The sequence below is a fragment of the Cynocephalus volans genome, chromosome 12, assembly GCF_027409185.1.
Source record: "Cynocephalus volans isolate mCynVol1 chromosome 12, mCynVol1.pri, whole genome shotgun sequence".
NCBI lineage: Eukaryota > Metazoa > Chordata > Mammalia > Dermoptera > Cynocephalidae > Cynocephalus > Cynocephalus volans.
The window spans coordinates 86,150,297-86,173,514 of NC_084471.1; the positions used below are offsets into that span (position 1 = coordinate 86,150,297).

Genomic DNA, 23,218 nt, shown 5'->3' on the forward strand with positions numbered 1-23,218 from the left:
AAGATTAAACTAAATCATAAGTTTTCTTGAAATAGGGCTGGGATTTTTTTCTCTCCATAATTGTGACACTAATATGCTTTGACCCAGGTAATCATTTTCAATCAGTGGGAAAAAAGAAAAAAGAAAAAGCCCATGCTGGAATAATACAGGTATATGAGCTTGCTTATTAGAATAAAGTTTTTTTCTTTTCATTTTACACACCAATTGCATCACACATATCCAATTCAGAGGATGCTAATGTAAACCTTGCCCAGCTCTCTCAGCCCATCGTTCTTACTCAGACAGTTTCCAAGCAGCTCTTTGATGGAGACACAATCTTCAGTTTCCAGGACAAATTGTGCCATGGCCTTCCCTCCTGCCAGATGGCCCCTCATCATCTGACTTTTGACACTGTCCAGAACAACTCCTCTGATGTCTTTGGGTTCTCCTGGCACACCAAAGATGATAAACAGGCCCAGACAATCCTCTCCTATCAAGTTACAGAATTCTTCCAGCTTATCAAATCTACTCTTCTTCCGGGAAGGCTCCTCTACTCTTGATTCTAGATTGGAGAGGTCACAAGGCTTAGATTCCACAAGCGGAAGAGAAGACATTTGCAGAGTCTGCACTGCCAGCTGAAGCCTTATTTGCTTATCAGATCCCCAAAAGGTCCAAATCCAGTCTGCTCCAAACAGTAAGGCTTGGTGCTTAGTCATCTTGGTGGTAGTAAGCCACTCATCAATTCCCCTTTCTTGGCAGTAAGTGATGAAGTGGATTAAGAAGATCTCATTCAGAGTATTTGCAGCTGGGCAGAGTTTACTCAGAGGATATTCAAATCCAAGATACTCCTTCAGTTTCTGAGCTGCATGGACTATAGCTCCACTGACCACTTCACAGACGCTGAGAACCTTGTTGCTGTCCTTCAGAGCCAAAGGTTGTGATGTTTTTTGCCCCATTCTCTCTGCAACCAATCAATGTAGCCCCCAAGTATCAAACATGTGAACCTTGTTCAGAATTACTTTTTTAGAGTGAAAGTTCTGCAGTAAAGTCACATCTGTTAATATGGTACAGCTTACTCGGTGTAGCTAAGCACATATATATATACACAGCTAAACAAATATGTTAGGTCTCCCTGTTTGTCAACTGGGTGTGTTGTATTCACACAGATTCCTCCTGGTTTATTAAGTTAGAGATATTAAATTTCACACAAAACATCTGTTCTTCTCTAGGTTGTATTCACTCTACTTTTAATCTTTGGTAATCTCTTCCAAGATATGTTTCCTCTTTCCAAAGTTTAGTTAAATTAAAAATAGTATGTCAGTTCTTTAAATATCATATCCCTCCAACAAATAACTTTTCAGATTCTTCCCTTTGCTTTTCCTGTATCCCTTCTGCTGTGATTCCTCATCCCTCAGCTCAGTTGCCTGTTTCCTTTCATACAAAAGTTTCTCAAAGACCTAAAACTTCTGTCTGTTGATACATGTTATGAACCCCACTGAAACAAATTTATGGGTGTTTACAGATTGTAAATAGTTTGTGTTGTTTTCTATATCAGAAACAAAGCCTATTATTCTGAACAAAGGAAAATTAAGGAATGCCAATAAAAATATGAGACAATTATCAATTGACTTTATTTCTTTTTATATGGTATTACCAGCAGTGTATACTTTGTAAATAAAATATATCATCAAAAATTTTTTAAGCTTACCACAAATCATCAATTATGTTATATTGTCCTGAATAGAGAATATTTGGCATCTGTAACAGTCTCCTGGTAATTTTAACCAGGTTCTAATAACAAATTTTGAGTTTTTCAAATGGTGCCATATATTCACATTAGAATAAAGCCCAAATACAGTAAGAGTCCAATACAGTTACTAAATAATGAATGGTAGAATTCAAAGGAAATTATTATTAGCATCAAATCATTTTAGTTGTGAATAAATAGTAATCTAGTATTACAAGTTCCCTGATGAATAGCTTGGTAACTTGCTGACAACTTAAGAGATATCACTGATACTGAAATATAGTTTATAACCGAGCCCATTGGCATATAATGAACTGCCCACCTCTATCTACCCCAATTTGTGAAAACTTGTCTTTTCCACAGTGTGCTACCATGAAAATTCACATGAGTAACTGTGTGGCACTGAATAAAAATAGAAGATTTTTTCTAATACTCCTAAAGAATAATAAACACAATAAAGGTTTTTGTTGCAGCTCCTGTTTTCTTTATAAGGAATGTTTGGGCCCTATGCTTCAGAAAAACATGAACTACCTTTTATCATCACAAAATAGCCATTATAAAGCTAATTTGGCAGACTCAGAGTTTTTGAACTCTGATTAAAACAAAATATTCAGACAAATATTCAGCTTTTTAAAAAGCCTCATTCATTTAAAAAGTCTGAGAAATGTACAATTAACATGTTTAGGCAGACTCTTAGTATTTTAACGTAATAATGTATTCAGCAAAGAGGAAAACAAGAAATGTAATACTGTAAAGGTTTTTGTTTTGGTTTTGGTTTCTGCAGAAATTACTTCTACAATTTTTGCAGGGGAGTTCTAAATGCACTCAAGTCAACAGTATATTAGTGTCCCCCAAGTTCTTCCTTTTGAGGTAAAAGGATTCAAGATTAAGTAAGAAATAGTTAAACTGTTCAACAATTTTATGGTGTATCATCAAAGAAGGGGCATTTCATATATATTAATTTAGCCTGTTAAAATTCACTTGTGGAAAGATCATCTGACTTCTTCAGGAACCAGCTGGTATATGAAAATTTTGCTCACCATATATATATATATATATATATATATATATATTTTTTTTTTTTTTAGCGGCTGGCTGGTAAAAGGGATCACCATGTTTTTTTAAAAAATGGGATCATTTCACCATCTTCCTTATGTTTCAAAATAAAAGTTCTATTTTCTATACTGTATATATACATATATTTAGAAAAATATATAAAAATAAGACAATAAGAAGCAAGTGCAGGTGTGGCTGGCATTTAGTGGGCACACTGAATGCTTAAAGAAATCCCACATAGTGATGTTGAAAGCATATGAAGTCCTGCTTGGATGGCCGCAGTAAACACAGATGTGACAAAATCATTCACATACTAGTTACTGCTCCTCTAATCCTCCATACTGTGGATGAGATGGAAACACTATGGTAAAATACTTAAATGTAACACTTTAAATATAATATATCACAGATTTTTACATTAAATAGAGGAAAAACAATTACACTCTCATTCACCAGTGTCTCATTTTCCACGGCAACCTCAGAATTGGCACATTTCCTGTTTCCATTTCCACTTCTAAGTGGGCAGAAGTTGAAACAATAGCAATATACAATCTGTTGCTTGTTGTACATACTGCGAGTGTTTGAAAAATAAAGTGGAAAAAGAACTAAAGGCTCCTAGTGCTCATCCAGGTGCTTTGGTCAAACATTTGAGTCTTCATCTGTGATGCTGGCACTGGGGGAACGGGCAGCAAGGTCTTTAAACATGTCATCTTCCTTCAACATGTGCTAAAAAACAAGGAAGCAAGAGTCAAACATTGTAAGGCAGGAGCTCAGAACTACTCATTCTCCAATAGACTCATACACAAAGTCCTTTGGGGTTATTTTATTTTATTTTTTTGGTGGCTGGCTGGTACAGGGATCAAACCCTGGTCCTTGGTGTTATCAGCACCACACTCTAACCAACTGAGCTGACCAACCAGCCCCCTTTTGGGTTATTTTATTTATTTATTTATTTAAAATTAATTTTTCTTTGGGGTTATTTGAAAAAATTTTTAGAATAACATTTTCAATTCATTTTATGAACTTACTGTTAGATTGTTGATGCCTTCGGAGAATGCACCTATCTGTCTCACTGTTCCTTCTGAATCTTCCATCTGCAAAGAACAAACCATAACATGACATACTCATTTTCATAATTTCAAGGAAAATGCAGCAAAATGAACAAAAGCCTAAGAAGAAATAATACAAATGCTATTTAATGAGGTATAAGCAACAACGCTTTTGATGAATATCTCCTCTCCTTACTACAATTGGAAGTGAAAAATTAGAAGAAACACTTTACTGGCACATGTAGCCTAATGACTTTGACAATGGTACGAAAGTACTCTTGATTAGAGAACAATGTGTGGTCCCATAACTTGAATCTGAAAAAGCTAAGTAGTATGACCTGTCCATTCCTAAATTGTTTTAATACATAGATTTCCTTATATAGAGATAGTGTAATAGGTAAATAACACAGGCTTTGGAGCTAGCCTGGCAGGTTGGAGACCTTGGGCAAGTTACTTAACTTCTCTGTGCCTCAGTTTCCTCATCTCTAAAATGAGGATAACAGTACTCCCTGTGTTTTAAGATTACCATGAACATTAATATACATTAAGTGCTTAGGATGGTACCTGGAACATAGTAAGCAATCTGTAAGCATTCACTAATATTTTATTATCTGTATTTTTAGTTATTTAAGAAAATGTCCTTGATTAGAATGTACAAAGTTTCCATTTAGTAGTGTCGGAATGCTGGAAGTACTTTAAAAGAGGCATAGCATTGCATTTACCTGCTCTAACCGGTCCAAATCATCTTCGTCATACAGGCGCATGTCCAAGCCAGGTTTAAATCCTTTCTTAGCTGCACTTCCTGATGCCTGTCCCAATTCCATTGGACAAACATATTCTTCTCCATCTTCCTGCTTCTTCTTTCTCAGATTCCCAAAATTGCTGAAGGTAAGTTTCTTTGGCTTTAAAAGAAAAGCAAGCAAAAATATCCAGGGATTTGATAAAATTCATAAAATAAAGGACTGACATCATGTATAATTTAATTATTCATCCCATCATATAGAGAAAAGGAAGTGGGGGCTGTCTGGTTAGCTCAACCTAACCCCATTTGGCTGGTTAGAGTGTTGTGCCAATAACACCAAGGTCAAAGGGATTTCTTAGGGATGAATCTAATTTTGCAAGGTGTTCCAGTCTAAGATCAGCAAAAGAAAATGGTCCTTACTATATTTTCTTTTTGGGTGAGGCTATGATTATCTTGTATGCCTTTTCTGCTTCTGTAACAGGACTGTTGACTGCTAAAGGAATTCACACTCCATTGAAAAGAAAACTTCCAGTGTTACTTAAAAGAGAAACTCCATCTTAGTCACTGGATAGTCCCTGAGACTACCTGTTAAGGAAATGGTACTCGGACCAATGACTGAGAATTAAAATATAACAGACTCTGTCAAAGATTTCAAATCTGGCATATCCTTTAAAGGAGATAAGAATCTAAAAGAAAGTGCTCATGCAGACAGAGTCAAAACAAAACAGAAAAACCCAACTTGGTACATATTTCTAGAAGAGCTGATAAACCCTATCTCCACATTAATTTGGTTGAGATACATATTTAGAAGAGTTAATGAATGTAGGAAATGATTTAAAAGAAGAAAATGTAATCTGGTTCACGAATGATCCACAAGCCCTGGTAAATTAGGAAATATCCATTCTCTGCTGGTCTACCTTGAATCGTTTAAATATCCCTTCCTAACTTTCAAGGCTGGTCAATTATAAGCCAGACAAGCTGAATCTGTACAAAGAGAAATCTTCCTCTTAGCCTGATTTATTCATGGGGAAAACAGGACAATTGCAATCAATATCTGGACGCAAATCATGGGCTCTCTGCATTGGCACACATGGATGATAGAAGCCAACATCATGCTCTTTATTATTGTTAACTCTAATAAAATAAATGATTTGAGCAAAAATTTTCAAAAATGCATTTTCCTAATTACCTTCAACCATTTACAAAACTTAGTAAACCCCAGAAAGTGCTATACCCAGGTAACAGTTGAAACTGAGCCTTTGCTTCAGGCAATTATTAAAATGCTTGAACTGACCTTGACTTTGGCAGTTGCTGTTAGAAGTACATAATCTGGTAACTCCATGGCATCTCGCTTCTGGTGTTGGGCCTCAGCACCCACCAGAAGGTTGAAATGAGTGGCCAAATGTCTTCGCAACAAGGTCTTATTTGGTGGGATGTTCAATAACTGAGCCATTGTTTCTACATTAAAACGAGGTTCCAGGACCTGCAAGAAAAATTAAGATGGTTAAAAGGTTCCATAGATCGTACATGTTTGTATTGTGCTTTATGGTTTGCAAGGCTCTTTCATGTAAGTTATCCCTAATGACCTTCTCAACAGCCCAGTGAGGTAGATAATGTATGGACTTTGATCTGAAATTTACATATCTTTTATTTTGCCCAAGTTAGCGAGTGGGGGAGCTGGTCCTGAAAGCCAGGCTTCGGTCATTACAATGGTAGTGCTTCTGTCTCTCTGAAGTACTGCCTTTGGAAGCTGACTCCTTATGCAACATCGATGTGCAGAAATATAATCTATATCTTTGCAGGGGTTTTAAAACACGATCATCAGAGAGACAGTGGCTAGATGTTATTCAAAATGAAAGAAGCCAATAAAAAAATGGGTTTAAATCCAATCTGGAGTTATATAATAAAAATGCTCTAAAAGTAAAGATTCAGTGTAGGAAGGCTGGATTAGATGACTTGAGGATTATGACAAGCATACTGATAATATCCTACTTATTAGACTAAAGGAAACAAAATAAGTGAAGTTTACATTGAAAGAGTTTTACCATGAGCCCACCATGGACACCACTGCCTCTGAGATTGGGGGCATATTCTGCCAAGTCCACGGAGCGCAGCCACTCCATCACTCGGTGGTTGGTCCACTGCTGAACCTCCGAGGGGGTGATGCTATTCTGTGGGAACAAAGAGCCACCAAGAGCTTCAGGTACTAACTACAGGATCCTAAATTTTAAACCTGAATTAAACCTGAATGTTCTGTCTAAAGAGTCGGCCCCATGGAGCACAGTTACTAGACATCACACTAAATGTTTAAAGAAGGATGAAGAGCTAATTTGAATTCTCTTTTAAAGAATTTATGTCACAGAGTTTCAAGCTTTCTTACACACTAATAAAGCATTGTTTTAAGAAAGGAAGCCTTAAAAGTGATATCTGTGGATTAAGGAGGCAGGAAAAAAAATACACCTAAGAAAAGGTGGACATATAACTGAGAAAGAATTCTTGGCTTTAAACAAGTGGAACCATCATCAGGAGAAAAGGAAGGAATACAGAAAAACAAAGCCTAAGAAGTAAATGGGGTTGGATTCAAAGCTCTGAGGAGACCAGCTTTTCCTGCAGGACCCAAGAAGAAATGGGTGTTAGTTTGCACCCATGGACAGTCATGTGCACGAAACATGCACACTTGAAAACCTCAATCTCAGTCTAAAATGCTACCTCGTCAGATGGCCGTCTCCGTAGACAGTTTGGCTCAAAGTTACTGATCCTCAGGACCTGGATGGCCCTTTTGATACTGAGGTGGTGTAGCACACTCACAACCTTCAAAGATAGTAAGTCATCCTGAAAAAAAAAAAAAAAAATGACAAAAGGAGGAGCTCACTGTGTGGACCGACATAGGAGGATCTTCTTAGGGAAATCTCAGAAAACTAGAATGAAAGTACAAGTGCCCCTCAAACTAAAATGCCCCAAGGGCTTGCCAGTGTTTTCAAAGCTTTTATTTAGTAAGAGAACCCTTTTTTCTGCTCTGAACAAAATCCTCTCCAAGACCCTAAGTGAGTGTTGTTCTCAGTGAAGCTGACTTCCACCTGTCTCTCTCTACATGCTCTGAAGTAGGATTCTGGAACCCCAGGACTCTGAAAAACACATTCTGAAAAGCACTCACAAAAGGTGATCTGCTTTGATTTGATTTGCACATACTGTAAACAAAGGAATTTCTTTGCTTCTTCTTTAGTTTTGAGAACTTTGTAGATAAAGCAGATATGTAGGCACAATTAAGGGCACTGGCCAAACTGCACTCTCTTTTCTTTTCAGCAGATAGCTAAGAGCAAGAGATGTTCATTGATGATCAAGGCTTGGTTTTCTGAATGAAGGCATATCACGGTTTTGGGGGAAATCAAACGAGTGTTCCTGTTACACTGTTCCCTGACCTTAAGAATTCTCTAGTTCTAGTTTATTACGCTTTATCTAGCAGACATTGTGAACAATTTAATGAAAACTATGTCAATCAGTGCATAGGTTTTGGTGAGAGTTAAGGAGAGAAGAGAAATGAAGTTATAAGTGTCACATATATCACCAATCTACCCCTTCAAAGAAAAACCCACCAGCCTGTAGCTACTGGGAACATTTTTCAAATATACCAGACACACCAAAACAAATTACTTCAGAAGAAGGTGATTTGGGGGGCAGTGTCCAGATAAGCACCCTTCTACTTCCAAACACACCCAGAAAGTAAACAAGGAAAACCTCCACTTTAGACACACCTTACTGATAACACATTTCTTATGGAAAAAAAAAATTAATCTACTATAGAAATATTTTTCAAATAAAAATTTTAGATAAGTAGTTTAAATCCTTAAGGATATTAACTGAGCAAAAATTATTTTGTAAATTTTTTTTGTATTAATTTCTTAAAAGTAGTGTCTTACAGTAAGTTAGAAAAGGCATTTAACATATTTTAATCTAAGATTGAGACACCCATTTCAAACATTTCCGTGTAGGCTATTTTAATCTAACTAAAGTCTATCAGATTTTTAAAAATCTAAATGCATGTTGTTTTTGAAAATCTTTACATTTTGAAGGATTTTAAAAGGAGGGACTGCTTTCTTTTAAATTAAAATGACATTTGTTGTGAGTTTATTATTTTGGGATTTTTAAACACTTCATTTTTAGATAATTTTAGATTTATAAAAGTTGCCAAAGACAGTATAGAATTCTGTATACTTACCACCCAGTTTCCCCTAATATTAACGTCTTATATAACTGAGATACATTAATCAAAACTAAGAAGTTAGTGTAGATAATAATCAACTGAACAATAGTCTTCATTCACATTTCACCAGTTTTTTCACTAAAGTCTTTTTTCTGTTCCAGGATCCAATCCAGACACCACATTAAAACAGACTTTTTGTGACTTAGGACTTCTGGGTCAAATTTTCCAAGATAATTTACTCTTTTATAACCATAAAAGTTGTACATATGCTTCTTGTGATTTTAAGCCTGAATCTGCTCACTTCCCAGGGAAACATACTCACACCTAGATAGGCAGGCAAATATTTACCAAATTTGCTCCAGTCAGAAGAGTGAGCTATTAAGAGCAGGGATCTAGAAACAGCCTAGGATCAAATGCTCTAAGATTTTCTACCACTTTCTAACTGTGGAAACTTGGTCACCAAGTTACTCGGTCTCTTGATTCCTTTGTATCTTCATCTAAAAAACATGGATAATAGTAGTACTAACTCAAAGGGTTGTTGATAATTGAGTGTTGGTATGAGTAGAATGCTCAAGAGAGCCTGGCACACAGTAAATGTACAACATACTACACATATCGGTATTGTCACATGCAGGTTTGCATGCTGCACCCACCAAAGCAATGAGTTGGGTTCAATAAGAGGAGGAAACAAATCCCATGAGGCAAACTCCAAATTTCTTTGATATTGAGATATTCCTACTTAAGTTGGCTGGTTGAAACTTTCTACTTATTTAAAGGAGAAGATACTTGTGGTAGTTGGGTCCATAGCCTAGTTCACAAGAAGCTATTTAAATAAAAGTATCTTAAATAGAACATTAACAGTATGGAATCTACAACAAAGTTCTCCCAGAAGTCATGTCTCTCATGGTTGTAAAGGAAGGAATATTTCTTCTCATTGGCTGGAAGACTAGAAATGTACAATAATGAAAGAACCAAAGTAAAAATCTAGCCTTCCCCCACTTGTCCTTTAGTAACTCGTGCCCTAACAAAACTGAATTGAGGAGGGTGTGAGAAGGTTTCAGGTAGCAGTTGTCCAAGGTGGAAGGGAAGGGAGAAGAGAAGTCCCCGTGGGTGTCAGGTCACAAGGGTAGCCTCTCCTGAATGACCATCGCATACAGAAATACAGAACTTGGAAAATGCCAGGACTTCAAAACTCTACATTCTATTTTTAAAATATCTTTATGAGCTATAATTCACATACCATAAAATTCGCCCATTCAAAGTGTACACTCAATATTTACATTGTTGAATATGTATAAAATCAACTTTCTGGATAGCTTCGTTTAACTAGGTTTCACTTAGCTTACATTGAGGTTTCAAATTATCCAAGGCTGTTGCAATCACCAAATCCCACAATTTCAACTTCACAGGAAATATTCCTGCCCCTCTCAAGTTAAAGCAACACCTTCAAACTCTGGTAGAATCACTATGAAAACAATGTATTCTGCTTACTCTATTTCTGTGTTTTTCAGAGAAAAAAAGTTTTACTCCCCCAAACCCCAGGAGTGAACCACTTACAACAGTCATGTAATGTAGCATTCGGCCATCTACTCGCCCTTCATCAAACTGGGTCTTATACTGGGGGAGACCAATATCATCCAACCATCCTAAAGGAGAGAAACCAGTGTCATTACCACACCACAAAATACCCGTTCTTGTGATTAAAAAGAAAAAGCAGTGCAAGTGTGTGCTCGCTCGCTCTCTCTCTCTCTCTATATATATATATATATATTTTTTTCTTTTTCTTTCTTTTCTTTTTTTTTAAATAAAAAACCTCTTACTAGTGACCCAGTTGAAATCCAGCTTTCCATGATTGGTTTCTTCTTCAGATCCCAGGGCTTGCAGTGCCAACTGGAGTTTCTTTCGATGAAGTGAATGCTTGATTCCAAGTTCCTGAAACAATAAACAGAAACACTGACTTTATAATTCTACCTACATGGCCTGGATACCACTGGCAAAGGATGCAAATTCCTCTAAAACAAAGAGACCCAATTCTACATTAAATTAGAATACTAACTTGGGCTAGTAAAATGTTGCTGACCAAAAATCCCCTAGAAAGCCAAGACTTCCACAACCAGTTTAGTGGTGTGTTAGACATTCCCCAGTGACTCATTTTCTTTGTAACACAGGAACTGTAGCACCCATAATAGAAACTGTACTCTTACTTTGTACAAAATGATAAATAATTGGGAAGAAATGTTAAATAACTGGACATAAAATGTAGGGTTTTTTTTTTTTTTTTTTTTTTTTTTTTTTTGCAAAGTGAAGTTGAATTGCATGAATTACATGGAGAAGACAGGCCAATGATAAAGCCACAAAATGATTTTGAGAAATATGAGCTTAAGGTTTATTATTATGGCCATATAATTACTTTTCATTAAAATGCCGAGTGGCTTAAGTGTTCCATAAGGAATCATCAAGACCAGGTCTTTCCTTTTAAGTCCATGAGATAAAATAAGCATAAAGCAGTTGAAAACCCAAACTTTTTACTAGCTCCACCTATGCTCCTTTCTGGAATATAAAACAATCCTACGTTCATATTATCTTTCTCTTGGTATCCATTCTGTAAACAAAACAGAGTAGCAATCACCTTCTCTAGATCTTGTTGAGAAGCCTGCAGAAGTGTTTGGCCAGATGCAATCCAGTGCTTGCCAGAATTCAGGTAGGACCCCAAACCCTGTTCCATGAGCCAATTGCAAACTTGCTCCTTGGTCCATTTGGCAAATGGCATATCCAAGTCACTACAGGAAAATGAACAATTGTACAAAAAACAATTCAAAGCCAATGCTGTGACTTATCAGTGCTGAATAACTATACATTCAATAGACAAGGAAATTCCCTGGTGATAGACATTGGACCATGAAAAGCTTAATTTTTAGTACATATTTGGAGGAGAAAGTGGTACTGGGGTTGGAAGTTACTTTTGAGAGCACCGTCTTCATTTCAAATGAAACCACAAAAGATTCAAATTAATTTAGCAAGAACACATTCTTCAGAAAAAGACTAAGTGAAACCAACATAAGTCACTATACCAACTAATGTTTGAAGACTGGATTCCCAAACAGGAAACACTCAGTCAGACTGAGAGAAACTCAAGTCTAACTTGAATTAACTTTAGCAGCATTAGGGCTTCTCTCCAGATGGTAATCAGTGAGAAGAGGGCAGTATGCCATTACTGAGGGTAGAAAGACTAATCAAAGCAAAATTCCTTTCCATGTTTGTTAGACACACAAATAGTGTTCTTGCTTGAAAAAAAAAAATGTGAAGATAAACAAGAGATTTTTTTGTTTAACTAGCCCAAGAAGGTCCTCTACTGTGTTCACTAAGAACATATGGCAAATGAGACCATTCGGTATTTGAAGAAGGCCAAAGAGCATTTCCTCTTTGTTGAAACCCACATCTGGTGATATGCCTGTGTGGGAGGGACTGTGCCTAAAAGGTTTCTAGCCCATTATGCTTTTAAAACATTTAGTATCACACCATGTACTGGATGTTTGCCAACCCCACCCTTTTATGTTCAGCAGATCAGTGAAATCGTTCCAAACCAACATGAAACTTTGATAACGGTGTAGAAAAAGTCCATAAGAGTCGTAATAGACAAAACATTATGTTGTCACGATAAAGCTAAGAATTCTGATAGAATTTGTATCTTTAAGTGCTTTCACAGACTCCATTAATTACTAGTATTTATTGAGCAATTATTATTTGCCAGATACACAACACACATTAACTCATTTAATCTTTATAATCACCTTTTGGGGTAGGTACTCATTATTAGGAAGACAAAACTGAAGCACAGAGCATGGAGGTCGTTACTCATGGTCACCCAGCTGGTAGAGAAAGTGGAAGGCTAGAAATCAAATCCAACAGTCTGATTCTAGAATCTACTCTTAACCACCATACTATCCCCTCTTTCCAAGGCTATGGTTTAGAGCACTTACAATTACTGCCTATGTAAAACGCAAGTCCAAGAACCATTCTAATACAGCTGTTGCTGATACTTCGCTCCAGCTCCTCACCTCACTCTCACTGCCCTCACCTTCTGCATAGTTGCTTGCTCATCAACCACTGACAAATTGCACTGCTCTAAAGATGATGGACCCTCCACTAGGCATGGCAGTGAGCAATGATTTTGATTGTTTAACCCAATGTCAGCACTAACATCCCAGATGTTCACGAGGCCTTGATGCTTGGGTAGAAATGCAAAAAACAGTCCATTAGTTAGGCTGTTCTTACCTGTTAGACTGTCCCAGGTCTCGAGACCAACCCAGTCGGGGCCCTGCAGTTGCCCTTGTCCCTCCTCTTTTGAATTCTGGCTCAGGCATGTCATCTGGATTGAATGTAGTTGACTGACTTCTCCTAAGTCTGAAGAAGACACAACACACATTGCCTTGTATTAGACCTGAGGAGGCTTTAACCAGAACATTTTTAACTGGTGTATACATTCGAACTACTCCTCTTTATATGTCATTAACATAGACATTTGAATTTAAACTTTTAACTGAGATCCAATGAGTTAATGAACCCCAAATTACAATCTTCTTTCCATAAGAGGAACACAAAAGCCTTTTAATTCCATACCTATTTTCAGCCAGTTTTCCATTTATCCCTACATTTGAGCAACGTGTCCACTTGTTTACTCTTTTACTTACCTTCCAAAGAGTTTCATGATCCCTCTGGATTTCTTTTTGGAATCTGGAGATGGTGGAGAGATCTGGAAGGGACTGTTCCCCTGTGAACCTTTTGGCCGAGAAGACGTACCAGCCAGATCTAGGTGTTCTGCTGTCTCCTTTTCCGTTTCAGCTATTCCAAAAACAGAATAAAGACTTGATGAATTTTAAAATATGGAATGAACATGATTAGATATTAACCTTCTTGGTTTTAGCAACTGTTAAGAATTCTTCTGTTGGTCTATAAATCAGTGATTTACAATGAGAACCCTGTAAATATTCAAAATGGAACACAAATGTATGTTCTACTCTACAGTTTACTGTGTGTAAAGTTAATCAACTTAAACTACAACCCTTGTGGAGATTAAAAGAGTGTGATAGGATTACCATGTTTGTTCCTTAAGTGATACGTATTCATAATGAAATTATTTTCAGTCTTGCTGTAGTACATGGTACTGCTCACTAACTCCTACAGCCATTAAATCATCAACTCAACTCCTTTCACTTCTTGTCATGACACTTTCCTGGATCTGTCATCTGATAGTTTCTTCTTTGTTGTAGTGCCTGTTTTCCTTTCCTCTTCATTCCACTCCAAGACTCTAAGCTCCCCCTGAAGAATCTTCTGACAAGCTTACACACTCCAAGCTCAGCACTAAATGATGGCTTTCCTCATTTATAAGTAGGTGGCATCAAAGTCTCTGAGCCTAATCTGTCTCTGAATCTGAATTCAGATTCAGACAGTATCTGAATGTCTGTGTATGTTCCCAGTTCAATGTGTCAAGAACATCTGGGACCCAACAAACCCACCCGATTTCCCTGAGAGTCTTTTCCTCTCTCAAATTTTCTTATTTGATATCTAATTAATATTAAGCCTGTTACTCCAATTGAAACTCTATCTCACTTACTTTTTATTCCATCTTCTCCTTTGGTGTTTATATCAAATCTCTTACCAAGTTCCACCAATTCTTTATTTAAGAAATTTATTCCACCTATTACATCCTAGGCACTGAGAACATTGAACTGGATATGCATGTGTTCCTTTTGATATAAAATTAGTGCCTGTTGATTTTGCCTTAGAATAACATACAGGTTTGCCACTCTAGATCAGTATTAACTAGTTCTCTTTGCTGTTCCTTAGTAGATGATCCTACACTAGCAAACACAAGGGCTACTGTTTTCCTCAATGTGAGATTTTATACTTTATAAAGGAAAGTAAAATGTTGAACAAAAATTACAGGAGCAGTGTTTCAGCAAGATACACCAGCTGCAGAAGTTGACTTTTCTATGAAGCAGCGCTGTGATTATAGGTTACAGTAAGCAGCATTTGCCTCTTAGCACGGACAACACAGTTCTTCTAAGAAAGATGCAGAAAATCATTTTAAAATAGTTGTCTGAATAGATCAGTTTATTTCATGCATCCAGTGTTTATTTTAGATATTTAATGCTACAAAGAGATAAATTACTTTTGCTCGTCCACATCAGAAGCTATGTGGATATCTATGCAAGGTAATAGCACGTATTAGGAAAATCCAAAGGAGCCTTTCCATTCAAACCCTACAACCATGATGGGTATAAGTGCCCCTCATTTTAAAAGTATCATATTTTTCTTTTTTATTTTGAGGACTTTTTATTGTACATTGCCCTACAAATAGGAAAACTGAGCTTTCCCCTCTCTGAAAATCACTTTGGGGGCAACTCCTCAGATGACATGTAGAGTTATCTCTGTTGTCACTACATTTTACCTCCATCCTCAAAGCAATAAAATGTCAGAATAATGTTCCCCTAAGAGAAGTAAGCCTAAAACTATCATCTTCAATGTTTTCTATAAACCTCCCTATGTGGATAAAAACATTTCTTTTCAGAGGCTGAGAGAAATATAAACAAGAAGAAGGGGTTGTCAGGACTTGGGAGTTAGTGTGTGATGATCTGCACTTCGAGGGTGGAAGGGCTGGCACATACAATGCCAGGACATTGCCACCCTGCACTCTGAGAGAGGCTGTGCACTTCTAGGTCCTCTCAGAGTTGCTCACGAGGTGTCATTAGCATTGGTTAAAATAGCATTTAAGCTTGAAAGCAAAGTGGAAGGTGGTAGGCACACTCTGGAACAGAGAACTAAATTTTCTAATTGCTGCCAGCTCACTTTCTAGAGATCACAGATGCCAAGAGCGGGGATTAGATTGGTTTGGAGCACAGTACTGGCAAAGGCTGGCATGCAGGGGTACGATACCTAAGGTGGGTGCACTGGCACTTCGTTTACGATCTTCAGATATCCCAACAACGCACACAATCACACGCAGCCCAATGGAGAGAACACAGGGGGATGACAAAATGAAACACGGATCAGACTCCTCCTCACAGAATGCACACAGGGGAGGAAAGGCATGCACCGCACTGTGCCTCCGACATTACACACAGACTCCATCGGGATCGTCAATGTTGTTTTACCCACTATCAAAATAGATGGCAAACTGTCTATAATGAGCTCAAAGAGCATCACAATTTTAGGTCTTTCCACTAAGTTTACACCACAGGACAGAGAACAGGGTGAGAGTTTATGTATCTACACACCATTAAATTAAATTCACTGAAGCGTTTTTTTGCTAACTTCCCCCCAAGTCATTCATCTTCATTTCTGAGAAAGAGAAATGTATAAAGGGGGGGGAAGAGGTTGATCTTTTCCTCCTTCTGAAAGAATGAGAGCAGAGGCATTTCGGCTGGACGTACCCAAATTTGGTGCACTTGCTGTCCTCTTACTACTTTTGATTTTAAAAAAGCCCCGGCCAAAGGAAGATCTGGCTTTTCGAGTGCCAAAAGGGTTGTCATCCACAGAGGCATCCTGTCCTGGGGCCTTGGGAGGGAGTCTCCCAAATGTGCTGCTTTCTACTGCAACTTTATCCTGAGAGGTAGGTAATAATAACAAAACACAGCATTAATGTCCATAATCATTAGTACATGCCAGGCTCGAGACTAAATAGTCATGTTACATATGTAATTTTATTGAAAAGAATAACTGAACTAATACATTGATTACCAATGTCAAATGCCATATTAGGAGTTAAAAAAATCAGTTCTGAATGCTACTCAAGAAACAACAGCAGCAGCAACAGGAAAAACATGTTCATCACTAATCTATAGCCAGTATGCTTAGGACTTTAAATATCTAGGATAGATATAGAATTTCTCTAATTTTATTCACTTCATTCCTCAAAAGACATGGAGATAACATACCACATAATTAGAACAGCAGCAGATTTCTTACTTTTCTAACAATTATAGCACAGATTTGACCTTAATGCAGTTTACATTCTTATAACAACATCAATAGAAGCCCAATATAATTATTCTACAAAGCAGGCATTAGTCCCAAGCTTCAATACCTATAATATAAGGAGAGTCTATTCCACAATCAGCAACTGTTTATTTTGAGCTTTTTAGTTATTTGAACTGGCAATTATAGTAGTATAGTATGTTATATTGTTCCAGTATTATACAGAGACCCTTTTGTTTGCATGTTCTCATTTCTCTAATATTTCTTGTCCTTGGTTTTTTTTTTTTTTTTTGCAGAGGTGGAGAGAAGGGTGTGGGGGTATAATATTTAAAGTGGTTATTTTACTATGTGTATCTACTGCTCATAGTTACTAAAAGTTTATAGATGGTACAATTTACTGATATTATCTATGTCTCAATACTGATGTCAAAATCATTTAACCATTTATTGAACTGACAAGACAAAAAGGACTTTAATTACAGCTGTCACCACTGACTGTGCTGTGTCAGTTCTACGGGGTACTTCAAAAAGTTCATGAAAAAACAGAAGTAAAAGATAATACGCATCTTTCCATGAACTTTTTGAAGTACCCTCGCATGTACATATGACTCAGGCACTAAGAGAGAGCAGTCAAGAGACTGCAATTGGAAGTAGCCTTCCAACGGGACTGCAACCCTTGCAAGGTTAAGGACCGAAAATCAAGGTAAAGAAGAACTGGAGCACGTGTTAAAGACGCCTTTAAAAATGCCAAAGTGTTTGCTTTAGATGGACAACAGCTATACAAAATAAACTGAGAGTAATCTAGGAATGGCTTTTAGTGAGGTCTCAGGAAGCTGTTATGGTCATTAAGAAGATCAAATAGCATGATTGGGAGTTCACAGTTCTGTTTTTGTTTTTTAATAACCTGTTGAGGTGAAATTCAAATAACATGAAATTAACTATTTTAAAGTAAACAATTTAGTGGCATTTAATACATTTACAATGTTGTGCAACCGCCACTTCTATCTAGTTCCGAAACAATTCCATCATTCTAAAGTAAAACCATTATGCAAATTTCTCTGCATTCTTCCCTCCTCCACTGGCAACCACCAATCTGCCTTCCCTTTCTATGGACTTATCTATTTTGAATACTTCATAGAAATGGAATCCTATAATATGTGCACATTGTGTCTGGCTTCTTTTATTTAGCAGAATGTTTTGGAGGTTCTAAGAGTTTTGATCTACCAGAGACATTTAAACGATTTACATAAAATGAAAGTTGAAAACATTTTACATTGTAATTGGGACATAAAAATTACCTCCGAAGGCTTCTGAATAGACTCCTTTTCCTGTTCAAAACAACAACAATATTGTTGTTATAGGAATCCTTTGTATATTCAAAATTTGTCATATGCAATTTCATAGATTAAAAAAAAATTTACATCTACTTCTAAGCTACAAAATCTTAGTTTCATTTATTTCCTACACTGTTTCATTAACATCTCCATTTTTGTTTTTACATACTACTTTCAATCCTTCATATTCATACTTCTTACTATTTATGTTAACCGCGGTGTCTAATAATTTTCCATTAGAGAAACCACAAGCTCTTCTTAAGAGTTTTTTTTTGCAAAATGGGAAAAGCTGAAAATCTCTAAATGTTTTCTTCTCAGGGTAAGAGACAGAAGAAACACAGAACCCACCCCATCTGATGTCTCTTTCTTCAGGTTGCCCAGGCTGGTGGACTTTTGCAGACTTGAAGTTCTAAAAATAACAATAATAATAATTAGGATTAATAATAAGTGGCTCTGGTGCCACTGTTTCTACGTAGAACATCTTGGAAAGAAACTAAAATTGTGTGTGGGTTGAATCCTGGGAATGAAAGAAAATCTGGAATCAGGCAGTCACTTATGTGCTTAGCTAAATTATAACATTTAGTTCTTTTAAAAGCAGGGGTGGTTAACTGTCCTGCCAATAACTTTAAATGTCCTGCACATGTCAGAATAGCTGGAAAAATACTTAGGACTATCCTTGTGATATCAATATTTGAAAATAAACCAATGTTTTCCATGGACAAATGGTATATTCTTTGCATGTATACATTTATACTAGAACCTTTTAAATACTCCTGTTCTATTTATACCTAGTACCTCTAATTAAAATAAAGAATGAAAGTTTGACTTTTCAATTCACAAAAGAATCACTCTTCTGAGTCTGGCAAAGCAATTCATTTTATAGTTCTGATCAAAGCATAATAGGGGAATCCCTATTGCTACCCATAAGAATTCATCTGCTATCCTAGGGAAGGCAAAGTGACACTATAAATATCCAGAGACTGTCTCTTTCACATAATTGTATTCAATTATATACAACTGGTTTTACTCAAAAATTGAAGGCAGGAATATGTGACCAGTTTAAAAAGAGAGAGAAAAAAAGCAATGTGTTAGCTCTAAGAAATATAATATCATAAATAGACAAACTTTTAAAAGGCATTTCTGCTATACTTATGTGTATATGAGGGATCTTCATGAAGGAGAGAACAGAACTGTGGTTACTAGAGGTGGGATGGGGGAGGGAGGTGGGGAAAGGGGTTAGGAAGAGAGTGATTAATGGACACAAAGAATGTTTACATTTTGTAATGATGAATATACTAATTATACTGATTTGATCATCACGTATTGTACACAAGTATTGATAGTCAGCTCTGTACCCCACAAACATATATAATCAATTATGTTTCAATGTAAAAAATGCAAAATAAATCAATAAATAAAACAAAAAGTTCATGGAAAGATTCATATTATCTTTTATTTTTATTTTTCCATGAACTTTTTGAAGTACCCTTGTATAAGATGCTAGAAGTGTCAACAACCAAATAAAGTAAAAGATAACGTTGTGAAAAGATCTCATCTCGGAGTACTGCTCTGAAAATAGACTTTCCTAATTTAATCCAGACTTTAACTTGGATATACATAGATATTAAGTCAGTTTATTAAATTGAAAGTTTTTCCAGCCATCACATCAGTCTCTGTGATTCTTTTCTGTGGGACTCAAAATATGTCAGTACGAAAATGAATTAAAAGCACTGAACTTCAAATGAAAACTGGTGAAAGGCAGCTAAAGATCTGCAAAAACTAGGCATGAGACAATGGTAAACGAGCAAGTATTTCTTTGTGAACTTACAGCCCTCCACCTTCCCCCCATCATTACAGCTGCATTAACTTATTCATTTATTTAACAGCCTCGGTCATTCACTGTTAATATTTCTTATTATCAGGCTAACAGAACTCTGTTCTTCACAAGTCTCAATCATCAATCACGTTTTTCACATCCAATAAAATATAACTTAGAAAGTTATATAAAATATAACTTACAGACTGTCACAAAGTTGGGTTTCAACAGCAGCACCAAGGCTTCTTTTTCCATCACTAAAACGTAAAAAAAAGTTATTTATTAGCTTCATGAATAAAAGACCATAAATATTCAAAGTGAACTGAATTGTCAAAAACAAAAAATTGTGCAAAGGAAGCTATTTCTAGTTTTGTTAAAAATATTTTATTACATTTTATTTGGCCTAAATGTAAAATTAGGCAATTAATTTAAGAATATGTTGGCAAAAAATTCTGTTTGCCTACAGAGAAACTACGAATCCCTCTCCCTGCTCCTTCACGGCCATCCTCCAAAAGATCTCATCGCATATGACTGTGCTGTCTTGCTTACAATCCTTCGATGGTCACCTATGACCTAAGATATAAAAATCCAAGTTCCTTAAAATCCCTCTCTAACCCGACCACCCGACCTCCGCAGCCTCACCTCCTACTACGACCTGCTTCACACCTTCTATTTTAATAATACAGAGCTGACTAGGGGCCTCCCGGCACATGCCACGCTGTTTCTTACTTCTCTGGGTAAAAATAGTGTCTGTAAATAAATGTGATGCACTCTTGTTTTTGATTGATCTACTTTTTTGAACATTTATATTGCAATGTTAGGTTATAAATAACATACTCCTTTTCAAATGAAGTCTCTGGCTTAGGAGGCAACTTTGATTTTTCAGACGTTTCCACACCTATAGATGCTGGCAATAATGACGGGATTGAAACTTGCAAGATGCTGGTGTGGAACTGTAAGATAATTATAAAAAGTCAATCAAACAGGCAAAATACAAACCACAGGGTAACAAAACATCAATGAGTAAATGGTCTAATCAATAAAATCTCACACACCTGTGTTTAGAACTCTACTATGTATAAAAATGTTTCAGTATTAATCAGAGAAAACATACCGGAGGAAGGCAATTTTTGAACTTGGTTCTGAATAAGACCCTGAATATTGTGAATGACACATAATAAGGACCCTTAAGCAAGTTAACAGGAAATCCTAACAATCTTAAGCACTGGCTGAAATCTTGGCTCTGACACACTTGCCTGAGTGATCTCAGGCAAGTCTCTTCATGAGGCATCAGTTTCCTCCTCTGTAAAATGAGAATGACAGTGTCTACCCTACAGGGCTGCAATGATTTAACATGAGATTTGGGTAACGTACTTTGTTCATAAAGCATTATTTTCACTTGAATATCTACCACTAGTCCAATATAAAACATTGGTCAAGCTAGTTAATTATTATTCTGTGTATGAACTAGTTGACTAATTTCAATTAACAGAGTTAATGAAAAGTGTAATTAAAACCAATTATAATGTACTTTGTGGCTACCACTTAAAACACTTTGCTTAATAATAACAATATTACAGCGAAAAGTAAAATGCATAACACATTTGTCCTGAAGATGTGAAAGATGTCCTAGAGTCTGTGAAAGAATTTTAATACTCTGGTGTTCCATAATTTCTGACAAATGTAGAGCAGTTAAGATTGTGGGCCATATCATGAACTAAAAAATAAAACACTTTTAAAAAATTCCAGTAAAAAAACGAACAAGGTTTGCCTCAGTGAATTCCTACGATTCAACCAATCAGTGACAGCTGCTTACTCCTGAAAGTCAGCCAGGTAAGGACTCACAACCAGTGGACACCCTTCTACTCTTCTACACACCAACCAATCGGCAACGGTCTCTCCTTAGTAACCACAATCTACAGTGACGTCGCCTCTGCCTCTGAAAGTCCACCAATCCTTGAGCTCCAAGCATCCTAAAAACCCCACATATGATCAGCTGGAAGACAATGTGCTTGACCAGCAAAGCTCATTTGTTTAAGTAAAGCAATAAATTCCGCTTTGTGATTTCTGCTTCAGTTACTGAGAGGTGGTTTCATCCTTTGACTCTATAAAAGTTTATAAAATGTTAAGTCATATCACTATAAAATAAAAAATTATTTCACTATCAGTTTTTTAGTTTGGATCTTTATGATTAATCCTGGGCAACTTATTCAACCATCATCCCTGTTTCCTGAAGTACATATATATATATGTCTCCTTGGATTCCTAATCATGGGGTAAGGATAACCACGTGGACAGACTGACCCATTTTCTTATCTCTTTCTCAAACTTCAAGGCTTTAACTCCAGCCTCAAAATTCCTTGCTGGTTTTTCTTTAAAGATGTGGCTAAATTCCCTCAATCCCCATCAAATCATTCTTGTTTCAAACTAAAAACTTGTCATTAAACTACAATTCACATAGCAAGACTATTTTTTTTTAAAAGGATACGAAATTATCTGGGTGATGCCTACATGTAACTGTAGCTGCTCCCTATAAATGCAGCACACTCACTGACTGTCAAATGTTTCTTTTCCCTTCAGTACAAATATATATTTAACAGTCAAGGATTTTTCCCTCTAAAATATTTCTTATTCCTTAATTAATTCCTTGATTAATGACATATTTTAGCTCTCTCCTACATTGAAGAGAAAAATGTTGTTTTCTCCTTGAATTCATTTCCATTCAATTCAAGTTTCATCTTCTCATTACATAATTCAGCAACAAATATAAAAAGTAAAGATGCCACTTGGTTTCTTCACTGCCTACAGTGAAATGTGATAGGAGAGACGACCAAAGAAAGATCAGTTAAATGTAAGGGAGCCAAGATTGTTTAACTAAGTTTTTTTTTAAAAAAAAAAAAAAAAAAAGAAAAAACATTTCCCATTCCTAGTCTCTCCAGACAGCACATTTCACTAAAATTAAGAAATAGTTTCAGGGTAAAGGTTGAGCACCCATGCTGTCAGGAGAACATGACCTTCAGATGAAGCCAGGGGTGTGGTTGTAAAACCCTTCTAAAAATAAGGGTATGTTCTACAGCAGCCGTACAGGGAATCTAAGGTAGACAAAGGTTACTTGTGAAGATATTTGTAGATATGCTGTTAGGTAGTGAAGTGGATTATAGCTTGATTAATATGAAATTCCAAATGTTTAAAATATTATACTAAATTAGACTCAAAGGGACAGAGGGAGTAGAAAACGAAAAGGTGTCTTTGGACCTCTGTGGGCACTTCCACAGGCACAAAACTGAGAAAACTACTCATCTGCAAATACAAGCTCC

General features: G+C 36.5%; 2 protein-coding genes across 15 annotated transcripts in view; both read right to left on the minus strand.

Moving 5' to 3' along the window:
* Positions 1-224: 224 nt before the first annotated feature.
* Positions 225-935, minus strand: REP15 (RAB15 effector protein). Its single transcript, XM_063115565.1, has one exon. The coding sequence runs from the start codon at positions 933-935 to the stop codon at positions 225-227; it is 711 nt and encodes a 236-aa protein (XP_062971635.1).
* A 705-nt stretch (positions 936-1,640) lies between these two features.
* PPFIBP1 (PPFIA binding protein 1) overlaps positions 1,641-23,218 on the minus strand; it is a 153,699-nt gene continuing 132,121 nt past the window's right edge. For 10 of the 14 annotated variants that reach the window (XM_063074766.1, XM_063074765.1, XM_063074774.1 and 7 more), the window contains 17 exons: positions 20,739-20,854; positions 20,105-20,158; positions 18,434-18,494; positions 18,050-18,079; positions 16,208-16,379; positions 15,711-15,743; positions 13,466-13,616; positions 13,050-13,178; positions 11,404-11,554; positions 10,595-10,706; positions 10,332-10,420; positions 7,283-7,405; positions 6,619-6,744; positions 5,868-6,056; positions 4,554-4,733; positions 3,811-3,876; positions 1,641-3,508 (listed from right to left, as the gene is read on the minus strand). In XM_063074766.1, coding sequence (XP_062930836.1) covers positions 3,422-3,508; positions 3,811-3,876; positions 4,554-4,733; positions 5,868-6,056; positions 6,619-6,744; positions 7,283-7,405; positions 10,332-10,420; positions 10,595-10,706; positions 11,404-11,554; positions 13,050-13,178; positions 13,466-13,616; positions 15,711-15,743; positions 16,208-16,379; positions 18,050-18,079; positions 18,434-18,494; positions 20,105-20,158; positions 20,739-20,854 — 1,869 coding nt within the window. In that variant the 3' untranslated portion in view covers positions 1,641-3,421. The remainder of the gene's footprint in view (positions 3,509-3,810; positions 3,877-4,553; positions 4,734-5,867; positions 6,057-6,618; positions 6,745-7,282; positions 7,406-10,331; positions 10,421-10,594; positions 10,707-11,403; positions 11,555-13,049; positions 13,179-13,465; positions 13,617-15,710; positions 15,744-16,207; positions 16,380-18,049; positions 18,080-18,433; positions 18,495-20,104; positions 20,159-20,738; positions 20,855-23,218) is intronic. The other 4 variants (XM_063074778.1, XM_063074777.1, XM_063074775.1 and 1 more) reach the window with 1 other exon arrangement.